This window comes from Electrophorus electricus, chromosome 8 (genome assembly GCF_013358815.1).
Source record: "Electrophorus electricus isolate fEleEle1 chromosome 8, fEleEle1.pri, whole genome shotgun sequence".
Lineage (NCBI taxonomy): Eukaryota > Metazoa > Chordata > Actinopteri > Gymnotiformes > Gymnotidae > Electrophorus > Electrophorus electricus.
The window spans coordinates 26,673,098-26,694,759 of NC_049542.1; the positions used below are offsets into that span (position 1 = coordinate 26,673,098).

The 21,662-nt window shown below is 44.0% G+C and overlaps 1 protein-coding gene across 1 annotated transcript in view; it reads left to right on the top strand.

Moving 5' to 3' along the window:
* Positions 1-21,662, top strand: part of zfpm2b (zinc finger protein, FOG family member 2b) — a 33,996-nt gene that overhangs the window by 8,929 nt on the left and 3,405 nt on the right. Inside the window, exons 2-7 of the mRNA XM_026995721.2 lie at positions 1,141-1,278; positions 5,296-5,397; positions 9,632-9,756; positions 12,695-12,791; positions 20,490-20,696; positions 21,293-21,517. Coding sequence (XP_026851522.2) covers positions 1,141-1,278; positions 5,296-5,397; positions 9,632-9,756; positions 12,695-12,791; positions 20,490-20,696; positions 21,293-21,517 — 894 coding nt within the window. The remainder of the gene's footprint in view (positions 1-1,140; positions 1,279-5,295; positions 5,398-9,631; positions 9,757-12,694; positions 12,792-20,489; positions 20,697-21,292; positions 21,518-21,662) is intronic.

Here is a 21,662-nt window from a genome sequence, read left to right on the forward strand (position 1 = left end):
TGCGCATGTTCCTGTGATGGGTATCACCATATGAGCTCAGGAAACCTTTGATGAACCATTGTCAATAAACACTTTTTATCACTGCATCCACAAATGCAAGTTATTCATAGCAGAAGCCTTATGTCAACAAGTCCAAAAATGCTGCAGAGTACTCTGGCCCGACGTTCTTCTCAGACGGACCAGTGCACCGTGGAAATGTGTGCTGTGGTCTGTCCAGTCTACCTCTCAGATTGATCACAGAAATAATGAACATTGTGTTTTCAGGCAAAGAAGAAAAGGACCGTCCATATTGTTAGCGGTGTAAATTTCAAAAGTCAACATCTATCATGTTATGGGGGTGTATGAGAGCAAGGGTAAATCTTACATCTGTGAAGGCACTGCTAACTCTGAAAGATACGTGCACATGTTAAAGCAATTCTGAAGCCTTCTAAATGATATCTCATTCAGGAACACCCATGTTTATTTCATCGCAGCAACACCAAGCCATGTTCTGATTGCAGGGGTGTGTAATTAGTGAGTGCTAGAGTGGCCTGCCTGCAGTCCAGGCCTGTCTCCCATTAAAAACGTGAGCTTTATGAAGCGAACGGCCCATATGGTTGCGCAGCTGAAGACTTTTCTCAGAAAAGGACAGCAAGGAATTCCCCTTTCAAATCTAGATCTGGTGGTGTCTTTAATCCCCAAACCATTAATAAGTGTTGATAAAAAGAAAAGTGATGCAACACAGTGATGTAATACTCCTTTCCCAACTTTTTTGGAAAGTGTTGCAGACATAAAATTTGGACTGAGAGTATAGTTACCAAAACAATTAAGTTCAGATAAAATATCAAATTTTTTTTACCACTTCCAGTTTAATTACAGATCAAACACAATTTACAAATCACTGCTTTCTTTTTTTTCAGCCTTTCACATACCAGCCCAACTTTTTTGGAATTAGGCTTGTATATACAGCTAAAAACCTATTGCACAGTATGTCAAACTCTACCTTATTCGCACTGCTAAGGATATTAATGTATTAATACATTTGTAGTTGTCGTGCTCCCTCTGTGCAATGCGGACCATTGACTCTTCCTTCCTGTATGACTCCGTGGTCTGGGATTGTTGAGGTGGTCGTCATGCTGTTCATCCTTCTCCATGTCGCAGGAGCATTGGGGAATGGGCGGGTGTTGGGAGAGGAGGCGTGTGAGGAGAGAGATCTCGCCGGAGAGGAGGAAATCTCCCGCTCTTTTTCCTTGGACCCAGACAGCTTTGGTGTTAAAGAAGAGGTCTCCTCCAAGAAAGGCAAGTCGATCTTCTCGCCGTGAATCTTACTTCTCATGTTACTTAGATTAGAATGAATTACACCCTGTGTTTCTCACAACCATAACAGAAGCAAGGATATGCTGAACGTTTCGCAAGTAGTTTTGTGCTTTATTTATTGTTACTGGTATTATTTTTTTGCAACTCTACACCTGTGTGATCACACAGAGGTAGCAGCCTGTTTCCATTTGGCTCTCCTCCATCAGAATATGTTTGGATGTCCAAACATGCCACCATTTTCTCTCCTCTTCCACTGCTGTATGGCAAGTGCAGAGTTGTGCACTGTGTTGCTTGGGGGAACGTGTAGCTTTGTGAACAAAAAAAGCCATTCAATTTAAATACGAAAGGGAAGCTTTGGGAAATGTGGCATTTTGAAGAAGCACCTATATGTTACTAACAAGGTTATTGGTCATAGTAAACAATACCAGGGTCTCTGGCTGTTGCCTCGGGCGCCCCAGCTAAAAGCATCATCTCTTTGAACCAAAATTCAATTATATGCATTTCTTCTGGCCACAGCGCACCATCAGAGGCGAGGTATTCAGAAGCTGCCGGAGGTTATGGTGCACGGGTGAAGCTACAGCCATCTGGGCCTCCGCCTCCTCTGCCTGAGGCTCCGTTTGAAATTCGGTCGCTGTTCTAAACGTTATGCTTTTTATTCGTAAATGACAAATCTACTCTTTGAAATAGCTCTACATTTTGGTGATCCTCTCCCTCCTCACCCCCAACCCCTCCCCCCGAGCTGCCTGTAAAACTTTGTGATGGGAGAAACTCGGATGTGTGCTACCTGTTCTGCCTCACAGCGACACATCTTCAAAAGAGCAAATCTTCCGCAGTTTTTGTCTGAAATCAGTGGAACGGCGTGTGTGCTGTCCTCTTTTGTTCTTCCTAAGAAAGAAGTCCTGGCAAGACAACTGCTTGGAGCCAACATTCAGATTGGAGTTCGTTTTACAGGCTTCTATTAATTTTGTGTGGCTGTGCTTTGAAGTAAACTTCGATAGTGGTGCAAAGGATCTTTTCAAATCTTTTTTGAATGTTTATTTCCTTTGACTTGCGCGTGGCCTAATTGCATTTTGAACCTGTGAACCTTGAAAGGCAATGTTAAGAAGGGACACAAACCTTTACTCAAGCCATCCTGGGAATATTCAAAGCAAAGTGTCTGTCCTGGGAAGAGCTGTCCAGGCCCAGCTGTGTGCTGTCCTGTTTGTTAAATGCCTGGCGCTTATCCTGATCCTCTCTCTCCCGTACTGAGTGTCTTTTTTTTATTCAGAGAACAATGGAAGATGAACAACTACTTCACTTTTGTCTCTTTGTAATCTGGCCTGTTCTCTTGCACCTATCTGATGTATCATTATCACCGACATACCCCAAATGTCTCTGTGGTTTCTAAACCCCGCTAACAGTAATGTAAACACACTGCCATTCACCTTTCCAGTATCTTTGGTAGCCTTTGAACTTTCTTCCCATTAAAGGGAGGAGAGTGAGTTTAGTGTGATGAGTGTCATTCTCAGTCTGGCCGCCACTCAGTCAGGAGTGTATTGTTTAGCCCAGAAAGGAAGTGCCCTGTTTCATGCTGTGTGTTTGTCAGCTTGGGGCAAGCTGAAGTTCACTTCCTCTTTGCCTGTGGTGTTTTATATAATGCTGTCAGAGCCAACGGCAGAAACTGCTTAATCACAGCTTAATGAAGGAGTCATCCTGGAGCTTAATTTCTTTTCCTACACTGTAATTAAACATTTCCAATAAGTTTCGTCACAGGGCTTAACTGAGAGAACGTGTCTGTGATCAAGGTGGGTCCTGGGACATTCTCTTTTTTCTTCCTCTTTTTCTCTCTTTCCCTCCCTTACCAGCTCTTCTCATTTTCTCGAGAGACGCAACCTCCTCAGAAATCCCATAGTAGACTATGGGATTCAGTAGGAGGAATTCAGGAGGAGGAATGTTCTGGAATTCTAATTCTCTCATGCCACAAGGGATTTAGAATGAAAGGATGAGCCATTGTGACAGTGCCAGGTTCACCATTCCATCCTGGATGGTAAAAACTCCATGCTCATGTGTACAAAATCAACAGACCTTGGAGATCATGCATCTTGTAGTCTGTGACATGCCCAAATAAGGATGCCAGGTCTAAGCTGTTGTTTTGTTTATGTGAAAAATGTTTGTTGTTTAATCAACACTCTGTGCTTAGTCAACACCCTGTGCTTAATCAATGTGTTCCAAAGCCATTACGTTTTGTCCTACATTAATTTTTGTGTTGAATGTTACTGGATGGTCTGAATTACTAGGTTCTTACGTAGCTGAAATATGAATAGTGCTACACACCTGTTATATGTAAGTCAACACTTCAGCACATTTAATTGACATCACCAAGTTCAATAATCACTAATATTATAAAAGCAAATAATACTATTACTATGACTGTAGACACTTTAACAGTAGCTTTTCATATTGTACTACCACCAAAGTCAGTTTCAATTTCAAGTTCAAGTTCAAGTTCAAGTTCGGTTTATTCGTCACATACATAGTCATACACAGTATAATGTGCAGTGAAATGGTGGAGAGTGCTCTGTCCAAACTGAGGAAGAGAAACAGGGGTGCATAGAGAAAAAAAAATATATGCAGATAAATATATATATTCTATGTATGTACAAAAATATATTAACAATGTATGTACAATATATGTATATTATGATTATATACACAATGTACAATGTATATGGTTGTGTATATATGTACACAATCTACAGAATGTACAGATCCATTTTATATAATAACATATCTACAGTTGTTGTTGTGTAATAGGGTAATTGAGTATAAATCTATATATACAGATGTACAGATATACAGTCATGTTACATGGTGGTGGTGGTCTCCACAGTTTATCAGTTTCCCTGATTCAGGGCCCGAATGGCCTGTGGGAAGAAGCTCCTCTTCAGCCTCTCTGTCTTGGTCTTCAAGGAGCGGAAGCACCTCCCTGACCTCAACAGAGTGAAGAGTCTATTGTTGGGATGGGTGGGGTCCTTCACAATTTTCCTGGCCTTGGTCTGGCACCACTTGTAGTAGATGGTCTGCAGGTCAGGAAGTTCCGTGTGAGTGATGCGCTCTGCTGAACGCACTACCCTTTGGAGTGCTTGTCTGTCCTGCCTGGTGCTATTCCCAAACCAGACTGTGATGTTGCCCGTGAGGATGCTCTCGATAGTGCAGGTGTAGAAGTTCTGCAGTACTTTGGAGGGCAGTCTGAAGTCCCTTAGGCATCTGAGGTGGTAAAGATGCTGACGAGCCTTCTTTGCCAGGGAGTTGGTATGGCGGGACCAGGACAGGTCCTGCGAGATGTGAACTCCAAGGTACCTGAAACTATCTACTCTCTCCACTGTGGTTCCACTGATCCTCACAGGTTGGTAGTGCCGCACCTGCTTCTTGCTGCAATCCACGATCAGCTTCTTTGTCTTACTGACGTTTAGGAGGAGATTATTTTCCTGGCACCAGTTTTCCAGGTGTTTAATCTCCTCCAGGTAGGTCCTCTTGTCATTGTCCGAGATCAGACCCACGACAACGGTGTCGTCAGCAAACTTGACAATGATGGTGGAGCTGGAAGTGGCTGTGCAGTCGTGGGTGTACAGTGAGTAGAGCAGGGGGCTTAGGACACAACCCTGAGGAGCTCCAGTGCTGAGGGTGAGGGTGGATGAGGCACAGTTGCCCACCCGTACTGATTGTGGTCTGTCTGTTAGGAAGTTGGAGATCCAGTAGCACAGGGATGTATGCAGTCCTAGATCCTCCAACTTAGTAGTGAGTAGGGAGGGGATGATAGTGTTAAATGCTGAACTGTAGTCGACAAATAGCATTTTAACATAATTTCCCCTCCCTTCGTCCAGGTGAGTCAGTGTAGTGTGGAGCAGAATGTGTTTACCACACTTTACAGTGCTTGATGGCTTGCTTGGCAGTCTTATGATCAATTAATTAAACAAAAAGATGGCCAGAGACCTAACCTTTGACCTCCCTGTTGAACAGTTCAGGCAAGTGGAAGACTGGAGCCACACCAGGAACATGGTGTAAGACAGGAAGACAGAGCCCAGTCCTGCCTCCTGACAGCAGAAGAATGGGACGGACCAAGTAAGTCATCTTTCACAGTTGCCATGCCTGTAGTGGCTTCTTTCCTGCATTCTGCATTGTAGGTGACAGTGCCTTAATACAGACTTCAGGTTGTTATCGAAAGCCTGAACCAGCAAGCCTGAATTGCTTCACCAATACTTGCAAGACATTTGAGGACATGTTAAAATGCACTTGTCATATGACCAGAGCAAAGAAAGGCTGCATTTCAGAGCTGCTCAATGCCAACTTCAAGCCATAATTTCAGCGCAAATACATACAAGAGAGTCCAGGCAAGTTTGCATATGGCATCTTAAGTACCAGGTCTGTCAGCTATCCACTGTATGAAAGCGTTGATTTACCCACTGCAGAGTTATTGACTATTGCCGTAGCCTGAGTGGGCCCGCCCAGGAGAGATATCACCCTTATCTGGTTCATATCTCTTCATGGATATCTATTGTGATTGTCTGGTGTGGTGATATACCGAACACTGACATTCACCAGAATATCTCTGGATGTCTCTCTCTCTCTCTCTCTCTCTCTCTCTCTCTCTCTCTCTCTCTCTCTCTGTCTGTCTTCCAGCAAAACATGATTAGTTGAGATAGAGAGTCATTCGAACAGTAATGAGCCTTAGTGCATCCTTATCAGATCATAAAAATGTGAGTGTATGAACTCAAAGCTAATTACGCCCCTGGTATGGGGCATGTGTGCATGTGTGCAAGTATTACTCTGAGCTAGTGTAAAATTATCTGGATTAGCTGCAGACAAAGAACAGAATACTGTCATTCAGGTTAGTTCATACATTCAGTAGCTTTGAAAGCGATATGCCAATGCCTTCAGCATTTCAATGAATCCACTTTCTATGTTGCCCGTCATGTTATGAAACTTACTTCTGAAGAGAGAACTTCATTTGTGGTTGTCACAGAGAGTAAAAGATAGACAGGGAGAATTGAATGAGCAGAGCCAGATGCAAACGAAGGGAATCTGGGTAGAGCAGAGGGGTGGTGGTGGAGGGTAATGAAACTGGTGGATTAGAGAAATCCCTGGAACAATGTGAAATCATTACAGCTGCCGCAGACATCAAAGACCTGCTGATTGAGCTCACTAAAGCTCTTTCACACACGAAGCCAAGCACATGTAAACCAGGACTGACCACTGTGTTCTATGCCAAACGAGAGAGTGAGAAACAGAGAAAGAGATTCATGTGGCAAAAGAGGAGTGAGAGAAAGCTATTGAATATAGGAAATATGGAAAGAGAGAGGGTGAGAAAAAGAGTAGTTGATACAGAGATTGAGGAGACATGGTCTCCAGACTTCTGACTTCTGAGTCTGTGATGTGTTTTGGATCAGAGAGCTGATCCTACTCCTCCCACTGGGTCTGATCCCACAGTTCCCACTCTATCTGATCCCACCACTTCCACTGGTTTGGATCTCACTGTTCTCATTACATGAGTCTGATCATTACATTTAGATTTCTACAGATATCTAAAGACTTGTTTACTGTCGTTATCTATAGTATAGTGAAAACACATCCAGTGCAAACACATCCATACAAAACTAATCTTAATACACTCTCATTCTGCATACCATTGTCCCTAACTGCCATGCTCCCAGAAGCCCCAGTCCCAGTCACATTTCTTCATCTGATCTCATACTTCCACAGCATATTTACACATTTATCTGCCCATACCTCTCTGAGCTTGGGGAGAGTGGGGGCTGTCATTTGAATTAAAATAACACCTAATAATAATAATAATAATGATAATAATAATATAGATAATGACACTGATAAAAAGACTAATCTACAGAAAACATAACAGTGTGTTCCGTGCTGATTGTGTGGGTTGTTTCAGTATTCAATTAGGTCATTTTGGCTGGTATATTAATCATCTTTTCAACAAACAAGCCAGCGGTAATTAAAACAGAACGGCTGGATAAGGACATGTTGCTGGATCATCATTCCGTTTATCAGCCTTGCGCATGCACACATACACACACACACACACACACACACACACACACACACACACACACACACACACATACTGCTGCTTATGTAGAGCTAGGAATTTTATTGTGCTCAGGTTTGGAGCTGTTGGGGTTGGGGGGTTGTTTAGAGCCTCAGATTCGGTGCGCGGTGGTTAAGGTACTCCCTTTGTAATCGGAAGGTTGCCAATTCAAGCCCCACCACCAAGTTCCCACTGTTTGGCCCCTGAGCAAGACCCTTAACCCTCAAGTTGTACTCAGTAATTGCAGGTTGCTTAGGATAAAAGTCTCAGCTAATAATTTTGCCACTTTGATTCTTGGGCAGAGAGTACTTGGAAACCGATCACTTTAACGCGAAACGAGCAGAGAAAGTGTCTCACAAGGCCTAGCCAGGACTAGACAGCTGGACACAGAAACTCTTGAGTAGAGATTGGGAAGAATTCACAGACTATTTCAACCAAGAGGAGTTTGTCAGGCTCTTGAAATGGCACTGACATGCATGACAGTGGGAAAATGCCTGGTTTTACCCAATGATGAGGACAGTGCTTGTTTTACCTCATTCCCTGCATGATGGGTCTCCATCCAGGTTTTGTGTGGTTGTGATGGGTCGTGACAGGTGTTTATCAAGCCCGGCCACAAGCAAGTTGGCACAGAGACTGATGAACGGGTCACAGGTCCGAGACGCTGGCCGCTCCCGTCGCCCTGAACAGGCCTGGCGTCAGCGTTAGCAAGATGGGGTCATCGTACAATCACTCCACACTCCCACAGTCCTTTTCTTCTCCGGCTGCTTGACTCCAAAGACATTCACACGGCCTGCCGCACCAGACTGAGATTCCTCCACGTCTCCTGTGCCCACCACTTCCTCACTCTCCAGGAAATCACGGCAGAGTGGCGAGAGAAGTCACAAACCCACAACAATGTGTTGGAGAAATATCAGAGTGGCCACCTCCCCCATCCCCTCCGAACTCGTCACCCAAGCCAAAGATGGGCCGTCTCCAAATCCTAGTGCCCTATCAGACAAATTAAAGTAAATCAAGCATGAAATGAAGCAGGAGAGCCTGGAGATAAGGTCCCTTTAAGTCCTTCACAGATTAGACTGCTGAGAGAGAGAGAGAGAGAGAGAGAGAGAGAGAAACATAGAGAAAAGGAGGAATAGAGGACCAGACAGAGGGAGAGTGAAGTGGCATGAAGCAGAGAGAGAGAGAGAGAAACACAGAGAGAAGGAGGAATAGAGGACCAGACAGAGGGAGAGTGAAGTGGCATGAAGCAGAGAGGGAGAGAGAGAGAGAGTGGTGCACAATGTCTGATACAGTAGAGAAGAGCTTGTCACTTATTTCTGAGCCAGTCTGTGGTTTGATTGTCTCTCTGTGGGGCTGGCATAGAAGAACACAGGAGCTATAGTGGAGGGCTAGGAAGCCATAGTCTGCTGATCAAAACCGTTTTATCATCCCAACAGCAGTGATTCATTCATTCATTCATTCATTCATTCATTCATTCATTCATTCATTTATTTGAAATCATGCAGTGGAAAATTCATTTTCCAGATTTGTCCAAAATATTGTTTTTCGAGATCATGGTGTGAAAAACCACCAGCATTTTTCTTGGTCTGGTTCCAAGATAGAATAAACACATATATATACATATAATAAATATATGCATATGTATAGCATATTTGTGTATGTGCATAGGTGTGTGTGCATGTATGTGTGTGTATATGTGTATGTGTGTTTGGGTAGGTGTAGACTCTCTCGTCTGCCCTGCGCCCTTGCTGGTGCTGTGCTTAGTTAAACACGGCTGCTTAATCTGGTTCAGAATGCGAGATTGATGGAGGCGTCTGGAGAGGAGAGGCCCAGTTTGATCTGCAGCTTCTGCTGGCCTCTTTATCACTCCATCAGCCTTCCCAAACTCATCCTGGAAGAGTGGGATTCTGCTTCCCCATACTGAGGGAGAGGGAGAGGGAGGCTTAACACAGCTTATTGAAGGCCTGTCAAAGCACAGGGGCTGAAGCAGAATCAAAGAGGCAAGTGGGTCATTCAGGACAGAGGGCAGTGGAAAAGCTCCTCACTGCATGTGCTAATTGACTACAGGAATTAGAGGAGCTGTCTGCTGTGTGTGTGTGTGTGTGTGTGTGTCTGTGTGTCTGTGTGTGTGTGTGTGTGTGTGTGTGTGTGTGTGTGTGTGTGTGTGTGTGTTTGTGTGTGTGTGTGTGTGTGTGTGTGTGTGTTTGTGTGTGTGTGTGTGTGTGTGTGTGCTAACTTTTTTTTGTTTTACAGGAGAGCTGGAGATGGTCAGTTATGAACCAGAAAAAGGTGTTCGTTCTCGTCATGCGCTTCCCCTGGGCACCACGTGGGGACCTTTCACTGGCAAGATAGAAGCAGCCACAGGAGGAAGTGACACTGTAAGACTCTTTTTGTCTAGTTGGCTTCCTGTGGGGCCTCAAGTACAAAACAGATCATAATAACGTACAATCCCCTCAGACTCACAGCTGTGCATTGTTGTAAATGTGTCATATCACTTAAAAATAATTACATGTTTAAATCACTGACAGATTATTTTAAGATCTACACAATGCAAACTTGTCCAACTTTCAGCATTACCATAATTGATCTAGTTTTTATTTCTAAATGGACCTTTTCAGCAGCATGTTCAGCTCTCATGTCAACATGTTCTAAATGTGATTATTGTGGTAGCATTTTTAATTACAAACATCACAAACAACAAGTGCATAAAACAAACCAGTGAAGAATGATCACAGAGACACAAATGTTCTGTGGCAGAAAGATTACCACTGCAAACCAGAGGCTGCAAACCCACCACTAGTGTAACGTTCCACACACTGTAAAACCAGATTTATGCTGATGGAAGACTGGGTGCGTGAGAGAGATTTACCAGGTGGAGGAAGTGAGGAGAGAGAGAATAGAGAAAAGGAGAGAGGGAAGGATAGAAACTGAGTGAAAGGGACAGAGAGAGAGAGAGAGAGAGAGAGAGAGAGAGAGAGAGACAGAGAGAGAGAGAGAGAATAGAGAAAAGGAGAGAGGGAATGATAGAAACTGAGCAAAAGGGACAGAGAGAGAGAGAGAAAGAGAGAGAATAGAGAAAAGGAGAGAGGGAAGGATAGAAACCGAGAGAAAGGGACAGAGAGGGAAAGACAGAAGGAACAGGTGGAGAAAGAGTGAAGAAAAAAAGCAAGTACAATGTATGTCTTAGTGTCCAGTTTGGAAGTTAAGGTTTGAGAGAAAGAGTGATTGCTTTTTCAGAAAGAGAGAGAGAGAGAGAGAGAGAGAGAGAGAGAGAGAGAGAGAGAGAGAGAGAGAGAGAGAGAGAAACAGAAGAGTGAGTGAGTGTGTGTGTCATGGGTAATCTGTGCCCATGGCAGGTTCCCTCTCTGAAGCGCACTGGTATCGCTGTGCCATTGTTGTTGCTCCTGTCAGAGTGGGGAGAGGCCAATGGAGGCCTGTGCAGACCTGATAAGGAGAAAGAGGATTCAGCAGAGTGAGAGAGAGAGAGGGAGAGAGAGAGAGAGAGAGAGAGAGAGAGAGAGAGAGAGAGAGAGAGAGAGAGAGAGGACCATGACAAGCCATACTGACTGCTCTCTCTTTCTCCACATAGCTAGTTCCAATACTTACACCCCACCAAGAAGACTCCAGAAAGATTCCGGATAGTGGATAATGTGTGATGTGGCACTGTGCTTTAAGTTCAAAACGTGAACACAAATCGAGTGAGGTTTAAAACTAAGGAAACACTCTTAACCAGAACTATGGTAAACTCCCAAACTCACCTACCTACCAGTACAATAGTTTTCACACACATGCGCGCATGTACACACACACACAGTGCAGACTATTAGCGAACTGTCATCTGAAATGCTATAGAAAACACCTGAGTTGTTGAAGTTCTTCAGATACCGTAAGTGGGTTTTAAAAATGGACGTAAGTCTAAACTTAAATCCTAGTAGTTGTAAGGCTTTAAAAGGCAGCCTTAAATGAAGGCGTGGTGTTCTCCAGGCGTGACAGGGCCGTGCAGTATCTGAGTCCAGCAGAGAACTGCCCTCCTTCAGCCTTCACACACAAATAAAGATCTCAACCGCTCACGCTCCACATCTCCTGTCAGCGCAGCCCTACAACTCCTCCCCTTCTTTCCTCCTACTTTTTTTCCTTATTCTCCTCTCTTCTTATCCTCTTCCTCTACTCTCTTCTCTTCCTCTCCTTTCTCACCTCTCATCTATTCTTCTCCTCTCTTCTCTTTTCTTTCTCTTCTCTCCCCAGCTGAAGGTGGATGCCTTAGCAGGGTAGTGGCGACTGTGCTGTTTGAGTCTGATGACTCTCCTTCCACTATGACCAGAGTCTTCACCCCCTTCTCATGCCTGTTTTCCTCTCTGCCAGGCTGTGAGACAATGCCCTGTCAAACTAGCCTTGGCCCAACTAATTAACTAATTAACGATGCGAGAGGTGATAGAGAGAGCCAGTGACAAAGACTGGAAAATGTATGCCGCCCCAAGGCGAACACCTTTACTGAGATTATCGCCATGGTCAGGAAGTCTCACAGCAGTGTTCTGCTATGGAGTGCCACCAAGGAAACCAGCAAGAAGCAGGTTTTAGACCTCTCAGCCTGATGGGAATGGAGCAGCCTTCTATTGTCTAGCCAAGCAGAGTTCAACTCCTGGTGGCTAAGAAAGATCTCACAGATTCCAATGTCAACTTGCATTACAATCTAAGATTAAAGTGCTTTTACCAGTTAGAGTCACTGACTTCTGACTTATTAACTACTTGCTTTAAAAGGTTCTTTGTGGGATTGTGTCCATCAGCGGGGTTGTGCCTGTGATCTACATTATGGAGAGACTTTGTGTGAGGGATAGAGGAGACTCTCCTCCACAGCTAACTGACCTGGATTTGGAGCTGTGGGATCTCTGTGTGTCTTTTCCTCTTGGCGATAATGCAGAAGTCTCAGAGGCTGGGGCCCAGCTCTCAGCACTCCTTCCAGTGAGAGCTGGACCCCAGTTGAGCAGATCTGATCTGGGGCAGAGGCTGAAGGGCAGAGAGGTCACTAACAATGTGACCTCTAAGAGCAAATGCAGTGAGAACCTGAGTGCAGTCTGCCTACTCCCCTTTATGTGCTCCTAGAAACATTTTACAAAGCCAGGCAGAAGTAGGCTGCTGAAGCAGCTAAGCCAATCACTACAGGTTTCCCCTCCTGAGTTCTTACACTTACACTTTGCATTCACTTGTTTGGGGATGGGAGGGGGCAATTTTGTTACATTTGAAACAGACCTGTGTAACACATAGAAGTGTGTTACAGCTAAATCAGACAATATTACAATACTTCTGTACCCCTCTCAGGTCGTCCCGGCACTGAGAGGGGGTCCGCGGTGGCTGATGGCCATGTCCTGGGTCAGTGCAGAGGACCCCAAGAGTAACTGCATGGTTTACAGTAAAGGTAAGAGCCCTGTGACCCAGCCTTCTCTCAGCAAGGCACAGACTAACCTTCAACCCTAAAAAAAAGAAAACCCATGTAATCCGTGTTAAACTCTGTGCCTTAAAATCTCCTGTGCCATGCAGACACGTAACAGATGGCAGATCCCACATGGGTAGTAAAAGAAGTGCTCAGAGCCCTCTCTCTCACTTTGTCTGCCTTTCTTGTTCTTCCTCCCACCTCCAAGACTGATATTCCTCCTAAACTCCACCTATCCTTTTGTTGTTAAGTCAGCTGCAGCTGAATTGAGTCATCTACTTACAGAACGTGCAAGTTCAGCGGAGGAGCGTTTCCATGTGCTGCGTGGGAAGGCCAGTGGAGACAGTAGATTTGGGGCTTGTTAGCATTCTTTTATCAGAGAACATAAGAGAAACAGAAGGGCAGGATAATAGCCAAACATCTCCAGCAATGTCAAATTGCGTTATTCATGCAGCGGAACGGCGGCACGCCCTCAAGAAGACTCCTCCCTGCCAGCGGGCCGCACTGTGATTGCAGTTAATTAAACATCGTCGAACTGAAGGCCTTTCAGTGGGAAGCTATTCATGAATATTCACGAGTCTTTAATTGACTGGGCAGGGCCACTGGATATCTCCAGAAGATGGCGGAATAACTGACATCGGCAGATGGCTTCTGAAATACACTGCACATGTAGGTCTCACCCTCGCTTATGAGGGGATTTTAGGAGTCCACCATTTTGCCCTCATTATATTCAATGCCAATTACAACTCCTGTTCTTTTTTCAGGTCAGAGAGTTTTCCCCTGCAATGCATGTTAATGCAAAACGTCAGTCTAAGCTATCCAAATGGACGTTTTGAAGGAGTGACAGTCATAGCACAGCTCAACTCTCCAGCTGGGAAAATACATGAGCATGAAAGATGGAGGGGGGAGGTGGATGAAAGGAGGAGGGGGTAAAAATCTTAAGCATGTGTTTTATACTTGCTCTCAATCCAGTCAGAGTGATTTTAGCTTATCTTGAGTGACTGTCGAGACTGGAAACGTCAGGCTCATAGGGAGAAATATATGAGATTGTTAAGATGCTGGATGTTGTGAGGTGCTGTAAATCCTGGTTTGATCACGGCAGAAGGCTGGATGAGGAGGTGACGAGGCTTAAGAGGTCCAGCATGTCTTCACGGCAGGAGAAAGCAGGAGCATCACTCTACTCCAGTCATTAGATAGTGTTGCCCTCATCGCCTGCAGCCTGTTTTATCATCTCTTCCTCTACTACTCTCTCCTTCCCTCCCTTCATCAGTCCTGTTCCATCCTACCTCTCTCCATCTCTCTCTTCCTCTGCCCCTCTCCCTTTTCCTCCCTCTCTCTTTCTCTCTCTGACGGACTGCTATCTGACAACTTGTGGCTGTCTGCAGCTGTGATGAAAGGTAAGGAGGAGTTGCTGTGGTGAGGTGAATCTTAGGCCAGACTGGGGGAAAAACATCTCAGCATGTCACTGGAGGGGGTCAGGGAGGGAGTACTACTTATCACACATCGCTTCCTCAGTTTGGTGGATAACAGTTTTTCAAAGCACTGTAATTTACTGGGTTTGCCTGTTTTGTTTACACATTTCTTTTATGTGCCCTCTACATTTTACACTTTGGCCTTCAGTTCTGTTTATCAAGCACACTGACCAACTTAACCCTAAAACTAACATAACCAACTGCCCTAAAATGCATGAGCTGCTTATCCTTATAATATTTATACAGTGAGATCAGACTGGAATGAGATTAGATTAGACTGAGATCAAAGTAATCAGACTTTAATAGCCAGTGTGACTGAGCTCTGCGAACAGGAACAGATATCTTACAGGAGGCTTAGGTTGGGGAGTTTGCACTTAGGTTTTGGAGTTTGTGCTTTGATTTGGGAGTTTGCGCTTTCATTCCCTTTTGGGTTTAGAGGAGACATTTTCCTCACATGTGGAGAGACAAACAACACCTCCAGCTCTCAAATGTAAAAACACTTTCATGGACAGTGTGCATTAGCACCATGCTATGGCAACATTAGCACAGCACTAGGACAACATTAGCATGCTAGGGGAACTTTAGCAGCATACTAGCTCTAGGCGCTTGTGTTTGATATACAGTATAGATGAATTTGTCAGAGACAAAGTTTAATTGAGTTTTCCTGAATCCAGTTGGGGGGCAGTGCTCTAAGGTAGAGAAGCAGGCACATATAATCCTCCCCCTGCAGAAATGCTCACTTGTGGGATATCTCTACACTCTTTCTCCCAATCTCTCCCTCATTGCCATCTACCTACTTTCTGCCTCTATCCCATTACCTGGAAAAATGGAGCATCCTGAGAAATAAAACAGAGTTTTCTGTATTGGTCCACATCCAAAAGAAATTCTGACCAGGATATTGGTTCACAGTAGCCTGTTCTTTTGAATTACTTATCTCTTGAGATGAAGCTTGTCTCACTGTTCAGCCCAGCTGTGTTGCACCAATCATTTGTGAATTAATGTTCCCCAGAAGCATGAGTTAAGGAGTCTCACTTTCCTGGAGGTCCAGGCAGAGGGTAGATCTGTGGGCGGAGATAATAACGCGATTTGCATGGTGTGTCAATCATGGCGGGTGATCCGCCTCTAAGGCCTTAGCATTGTGAGGGAAGTGAGAGACCTGGTCCAGTCTGTAGCAGTCTCTTTGAAGCAGGAATCTGAGGTCACACTAGAGGACCTTGGCCCTGCCTCTGGATTGACAATGTCACATGTGCTCTTGCAAATGGTGAGGATCTGAACCACAGGCATACAGTGCAAACAAAGTGACTTCAGTCATAAAGTTGTGAAGCGGACAGCTGGCTAGCTGGTCCTTTTGAAGCAAAACGACTGTATGAAAATTAGTTGGGGAGAAGAGAAGACAGGGGTGTTTGTGATGGAGGGGCAACATAAGGGGGTGATGGGAGTGTATGTGTGTGTGTGTGTGGGGGGGGGGGCACTATCTCAACCAAAATTCACTCGCTTCTCTTCATAGTTATATTCTATACCAGCTGTTATCGCTTAAAAGGCTTTCTAATTACAACTACAAGACAAAAACTTCTTGGATATGGTCCAGACCCGCCAAATGATAAAATAAGCATTCATTCTCTTTCTCTCTTTCTCTCTCTCTCCCTCTCGCCTCTTAATCTCCACAAAGCACCTTGGAGTCTGCTCACCCAAAGACATGCCAGTATGAGAGGAAAGTGCTATTCAGATATGCAGGTGTCACGTTTGATAAGAAACTTCTGGATTTTAAAAAAGCTGTGTCTAATGAGCGTGTGGGTGAACCCGTGAGGGTGAAACCGTGAGTAGGATTGTTCTCTGCCTGATAACATTCCTCGCGTGAAACAGCCAAATTCCATCATTTAATAAACAGCCCGAGACTCTATCAGAGAGAGCGGCTGCATCGCGGGGTGAAGTGGCAGATGCTACAGTTCATTACGACAAGCTGGGTGGAGGAGTATTCTGACTACAGCGAGGGGCTGGGTGTGAATGTTCCACATATACATGTATTCAGCCATGTGTGTGTGTGTGTGTGTGTGTGTGTGTGTGTGTGTGTGTGTGTGTGTGTGTGTGTGTGTGTGTGTGTGTGTGTGTGTGGAACATCCTTCCTAAATTCTCTTTTTCAAAGCCTTTGCTGGAGATACTGTAGTCAATGCTGTGTTGTGCTGATGTCCCAGGCAAACTGCTGGTGAGAGGCTGTGCAGGCCAGAAGGCCATCTCCTTGGAGAGACAAAGAGTGAGACAGAGAGAGAGAAAGAGGCAGAGAGAGACAGACAGAGGGAGAGAAGGAGAGAGATGGTGAGGCAGTGGGATGAGGCCAGAGAGAGAAAAATGAGGGGAGAGAAGGAGAGAGGAAAAGAGAGAACAAATGAAATGAAAATGAGAGAGAGGGAGATGGGGGGGGGGGTCAGAAAAAGAGAGAGAGAGAAATTGAGAGAGAAAGGGAGAGAGGGTGAGACCTGTCACTCAGGGGCAGCTTAGTTCACCCAGCCAGGAAGGATCCACCGCTAGGGCTCCCATGCTGGTCCAACCAATTGCTGTCAGGAAAGTGAGTCATTTCCCAAAGCTCAAATTCTGAAAATTGGAAAAGCTGCAATATTCCTTTTTTTTCTGCAAAACTGTCAAACCAAGGTTGCTCAATTTTGAGACAGAGTCACAGTTTAGCTGGAAAATAATGTCAATTCATGAATATACAAAAATTCACAAAACATCACACCTCATTACCCCAGCCAATTTCTTGCCCCTGATGAACACACACACACACACACACACACACACACACACACACACACAGATACCTGGCTGTGCCTCATGGGGTGTGTGTTTGATGTAGTGTGCAGGCCCATAGATCTGTCAGGGCACAGGTGTGAGGGGCAGATGGTGGAGGGGGTTTGGTCTGGGTGGTGGTCTCCGCTCTGGCCGGCAGTGCTGAGACCACAGCAGGTCAGGCACATGCGATCTGCTCCACCTGGCTGATGCTTACAGGCAGGCCTTTGATTTCTGGAGCAGGAGGAGAAAAGACATACACACACACACACACACACACACACACACACACACACACATCATTGTTGAGGCTGCTGTGTTTGGAATCACACCCACATCTAGGGGTTGAAAATGCATGTGTCCAGCCTGATGTGTCTGTGGTGAGGCAGTTTGAGGGCACCAGTGGTGTGAGAGCCCACTGGAAGGGTGTGATGATGAATTCTGCTAAATGATGGTGTATTCTGCTAAAATGAGCAGTACTACAGCCTGCTGGTAATTCCCACAGGGTGACTATGGCAAGTGAGAAGAACAATCTGACAATACTCTGATATGAGTACTCTAGGACATACTCTGACATGAGTGCTTCCATTAGTATGTTTGTCTTTTACACCAAGCAATGACTGGAATTAAACATTTAAAATTAATATATAAAATATATATACATTCTATAAATTATACAAATGTTGATAAAATTGCTAAAGTTTAGCTAAAAAATTGTAACTGTTCACATGTACATTGTATTTGTTTGTGTGTGTGTGTGTGTCAGTGTATAATTGTTGTGTAAACAGATCACACCAGAGCTTTAGCACTAAACGTTAAATGTAATTTTTCATTATTTTTTAGCATTGAAACCAATCAATGTTTATGATTATGTGAAATGGATCCATAAGGAGTTGACAGGCTGGAGTAGGATCAATAAGGGTAAGCAGGCACTGTTTATAGACATTGATCACACAGAAAAGAAACAGCTCAGGGTTTTAAAAATGAAATATTATCAAACTCAGATCATTGTACCCTAATACCCGGTTTATTATTATGTGAAAGAAGTGTTTTAATCCTCTGGTTGTATTCGCGATTTAGTAACTTAAACCTTGTGTGTATGAAACTGTGAAGAAACTGTTAGCATGCTGTCATTAAATAATACAGAACAAAACACTATTAAGAGTATGTACATTACAACAATAACAGTGGTTATACACAATATATAGTACACACTACTCTTAGTATTGGCAGTACTGTAATTCCTTACAGTCATTCGGCAAGAAGAGTGCCCCCTTGTGGCTCACAAAGGACAATCACTCTATCCAGAGCACAGAGACCTCACAGGCAGCACATTGTGCCTGCAGTAAAAGACAAAGCCTTGCCATACTCCACTGTCTCCAGCTCATACTGCATGCTGTAACTCTTTGATTAGATGAGGTTCCTCCAAAGATATGCTTTCCACTAGCGTAAAGTTTCCCTAAGCCTCATACTTCCTTGCAGCTTTTTGTACGGGTGCCCAGAAGCTTTAAATCTCTGTTTTCTTTTCAGCTCTGATGAGTCAGAAAACTTGTCGACTGAACCAAATATTTGCCATAATTCACACAGAGAGAGAGAGAGAGAGAGAGAGAGAGAGAGAGAGACAGAGAGAGAGAGAGAGAGAGAGAGAGACAGAGAGAGAGAGAGAGACAGAGAGAGAGAGACAGAGAGAGAGAGACAGAGAGAGAGAGAGACAGAGAGAGAGAGAGAGGCAACAGACGTGCATTTTGTTTATTCTTTTCTTTTGTGTTTTCCTCAGCGATTGGTGCCAGAACAAACAGTAAGAGAGCCAGTGGCGATGGGCTTTGCTGCCAAGAATTAAATACCAGAGGAACAAGAACAGGCTGCAGAGACATTCAGTGAAGATTACTGCTCCATGTTTGTTAATATCTATTCAGTTTAACTTACCTAAACAAAACATATAGGTAACATGGTAATTAATGTACAAGTAAAGCTCTGTATATTAAGCTCTTGAGTGTTGAAAACCTGAGTGGTACCACTTTGGGTCAGTTTAATAAACCCAATCAGACTTGTTTGGTTTCGGCTGTAGAGAGCACTTCCGTGTCCGCAGCCTAGGACATGACCTTGCATGGGCGCATGGCAGAGGGGACGGCCCCTTCATCTGCATTTCCTTCGTGTGCATTTCCGAGCTGCTGGCGTCCAAGGCCCCGTCCGAGCAGGGTCGCTGCATGGCTGTCCATGCCCCGTTATCTCTCAGCACACTGCTGCTCCTGCTGGCACTGGCTCACCTCCTCAGAGGGACTTCAATACCACTCTAAATGTCTATTGGCGATTTCAAAAAGCATTTTGTAGAAACTGGGTGTTTCCTTTGGCGTGGGGATGGCATTAATAAGCTTGTGGAGTGCAGTGCTGAGTGAAGACCTGCTCCTGTCCTCACGCAGTGAGGCATAATGGACATAAACGACACTTCCCTTCATCAGCCACACAGCAGCAGCATGCAGGACACAGAGCTTCCAATTGCAAGCCTTTTAACCGAAGCAGTGGGATGCACTGCAGGTCACTTTTTTTCCATTTGTGTGACACACTGTCAGGGAGCATTTGCCTGTCCCTGAAAGGTAACAGTGTGTGAGCCTCGTTTTCCTTGTCCAATGTCCCAATTAGCCCGTGTCCTAATTCTACCATTTAGTGGCGTAGTATCATGGCTCTGCTTGTTATCTCTTTCTCCAGACTTTTGTAAATAGTCATATTTAAAACTTTAATCCCCTCAGTGGAAGATGAAGCAGAGACAGAGAGCCTGTCATTTACAGAGATAAATGTTATCTTGGCCACAAAGCTCCTCTCCCTTTTGCCTGGCTAATGAGTTTGTTCTTAGGACTCCAGTGGAATGTTTCATCCATGCCTCCTCAATTAGATAATGCTGCACTTTTATCCAAGATGTCTGTTCCATTTTTCTGGGGAGGGGGGAATTTTCAACCATTCCTTGCTTGTTTTTCTAGGCTTCAAAGGAACTAATGCATGTATGTACTTAGAGCTGTGCATTGTGTGTGGGTTCAAAGAACAGGCGAGGATTATTACTGCTGTTTCTTTTTTCATTTACCACCGCACAGATTTTCCAAGTTTACAATGCAAGTTACCTCTGTAGTTTAGGTTACCAGATATCCGAAGATCCACCAACAAGCTGCATTATAAAGAAAACTTTTCAAGAAAACGTGAAGGAATAGAAAATAAGCAGCTCCAGTTAATCAAACTATGAAACTAATTGATAAAAACATTAAAGAATTCAGAATAGAGGTAAACTCAAAGACATGCTGTGAATTCCTGGTTAAAGATTTCTCTTTTTGTCATACTGCCATTGTCTTGTGTCAGAAAATGTCATTAATTTTTTTTTTTTACTTTTAAGTGGCAAGCATTTCAAAAGCTTCCTATGGCAACGACAGCATCTCTCTTTTAGAAGGACACATGTGGTGCTCCACGACGAGGAACATGATGGAGGGTGAGGAGCTGGCAGTGTGTGCACTGGACGTCGGCGCCAAGCTCCAGACGCTGGGGCCTGATACCTGTGCCCAGGGAACACACCCGGCCCGCCTGCTCCACAGCATCCAGCTGCTTCCTCAGCAGGCTGCCATGGCCTCCATCCTGCCCAACGCCATAGTCAACAGTGAGTGCACCATATATATATATATATATATATATATATATATATATATATATATATATATATATACACATACACATATACACACATATACATACAAACACACACACGCGCATATCTATCTATATATATATATACACACACACACACACTATATATATATATATCTCACACACACACACACCTATACATACTGTAGTGGTAGTATAGGTAGCATTTTACTTAAACAGCATTTACTTAAGCATTTTACTTTGTTGCTTAAACAGTTGATAAAAGAACTTGCTATTTCTCTGGAAACCTTGAGAACCTTGAGAGATAAATGTAAATAACAGGGTAAATTTTATATATATATATATATATATAATTAATTTATTTATTTATTTATTTTTTTCAAGCTATATTATTTTTCAATATAATTTTTTTGCTTACCCTTTATCACTGTAATGGCCTACATAGAAGACTTTAGCAAAAGCTTAAAATTATGTTTGATGTTAGAATTGATCAAAAATTTAAATGATAACATGCTTGTTCATCCATGCCTGTTTTAAACTCTAAACAATAATCTAAACGTGTTTTTTGTTTATGTTGTCATTTTGCAGAAGACATATTCCCCTGTAAGACGTGTGGGATCTGGTTCAGAAGTGAGCGTAATTTGCAGGCCCACCTCATGTACTACTGCAGCGGGAGACAGAGGGAGTCTGAGACCGTGCCAGAGAAGCAGGCGGACATGAGCCACCAAGTGCCACGCCTCTGCACCTACCCACAATGCAATATGAGCTTCTTGGGTTCACATGCTCTAGAAATGCATCTGTCTACACACAATGGTGAGTAGATAAAAGAGATGGGAATTCTGCTTCTGCATGGGACCACCCTAACATAAATGTCTGAGTCATGATAAGTATAAAAAATCAAAAAGCAGTTTTTCACAGCACTGGATTAACCTTTTAAATACCATTTTAAACCTCACAG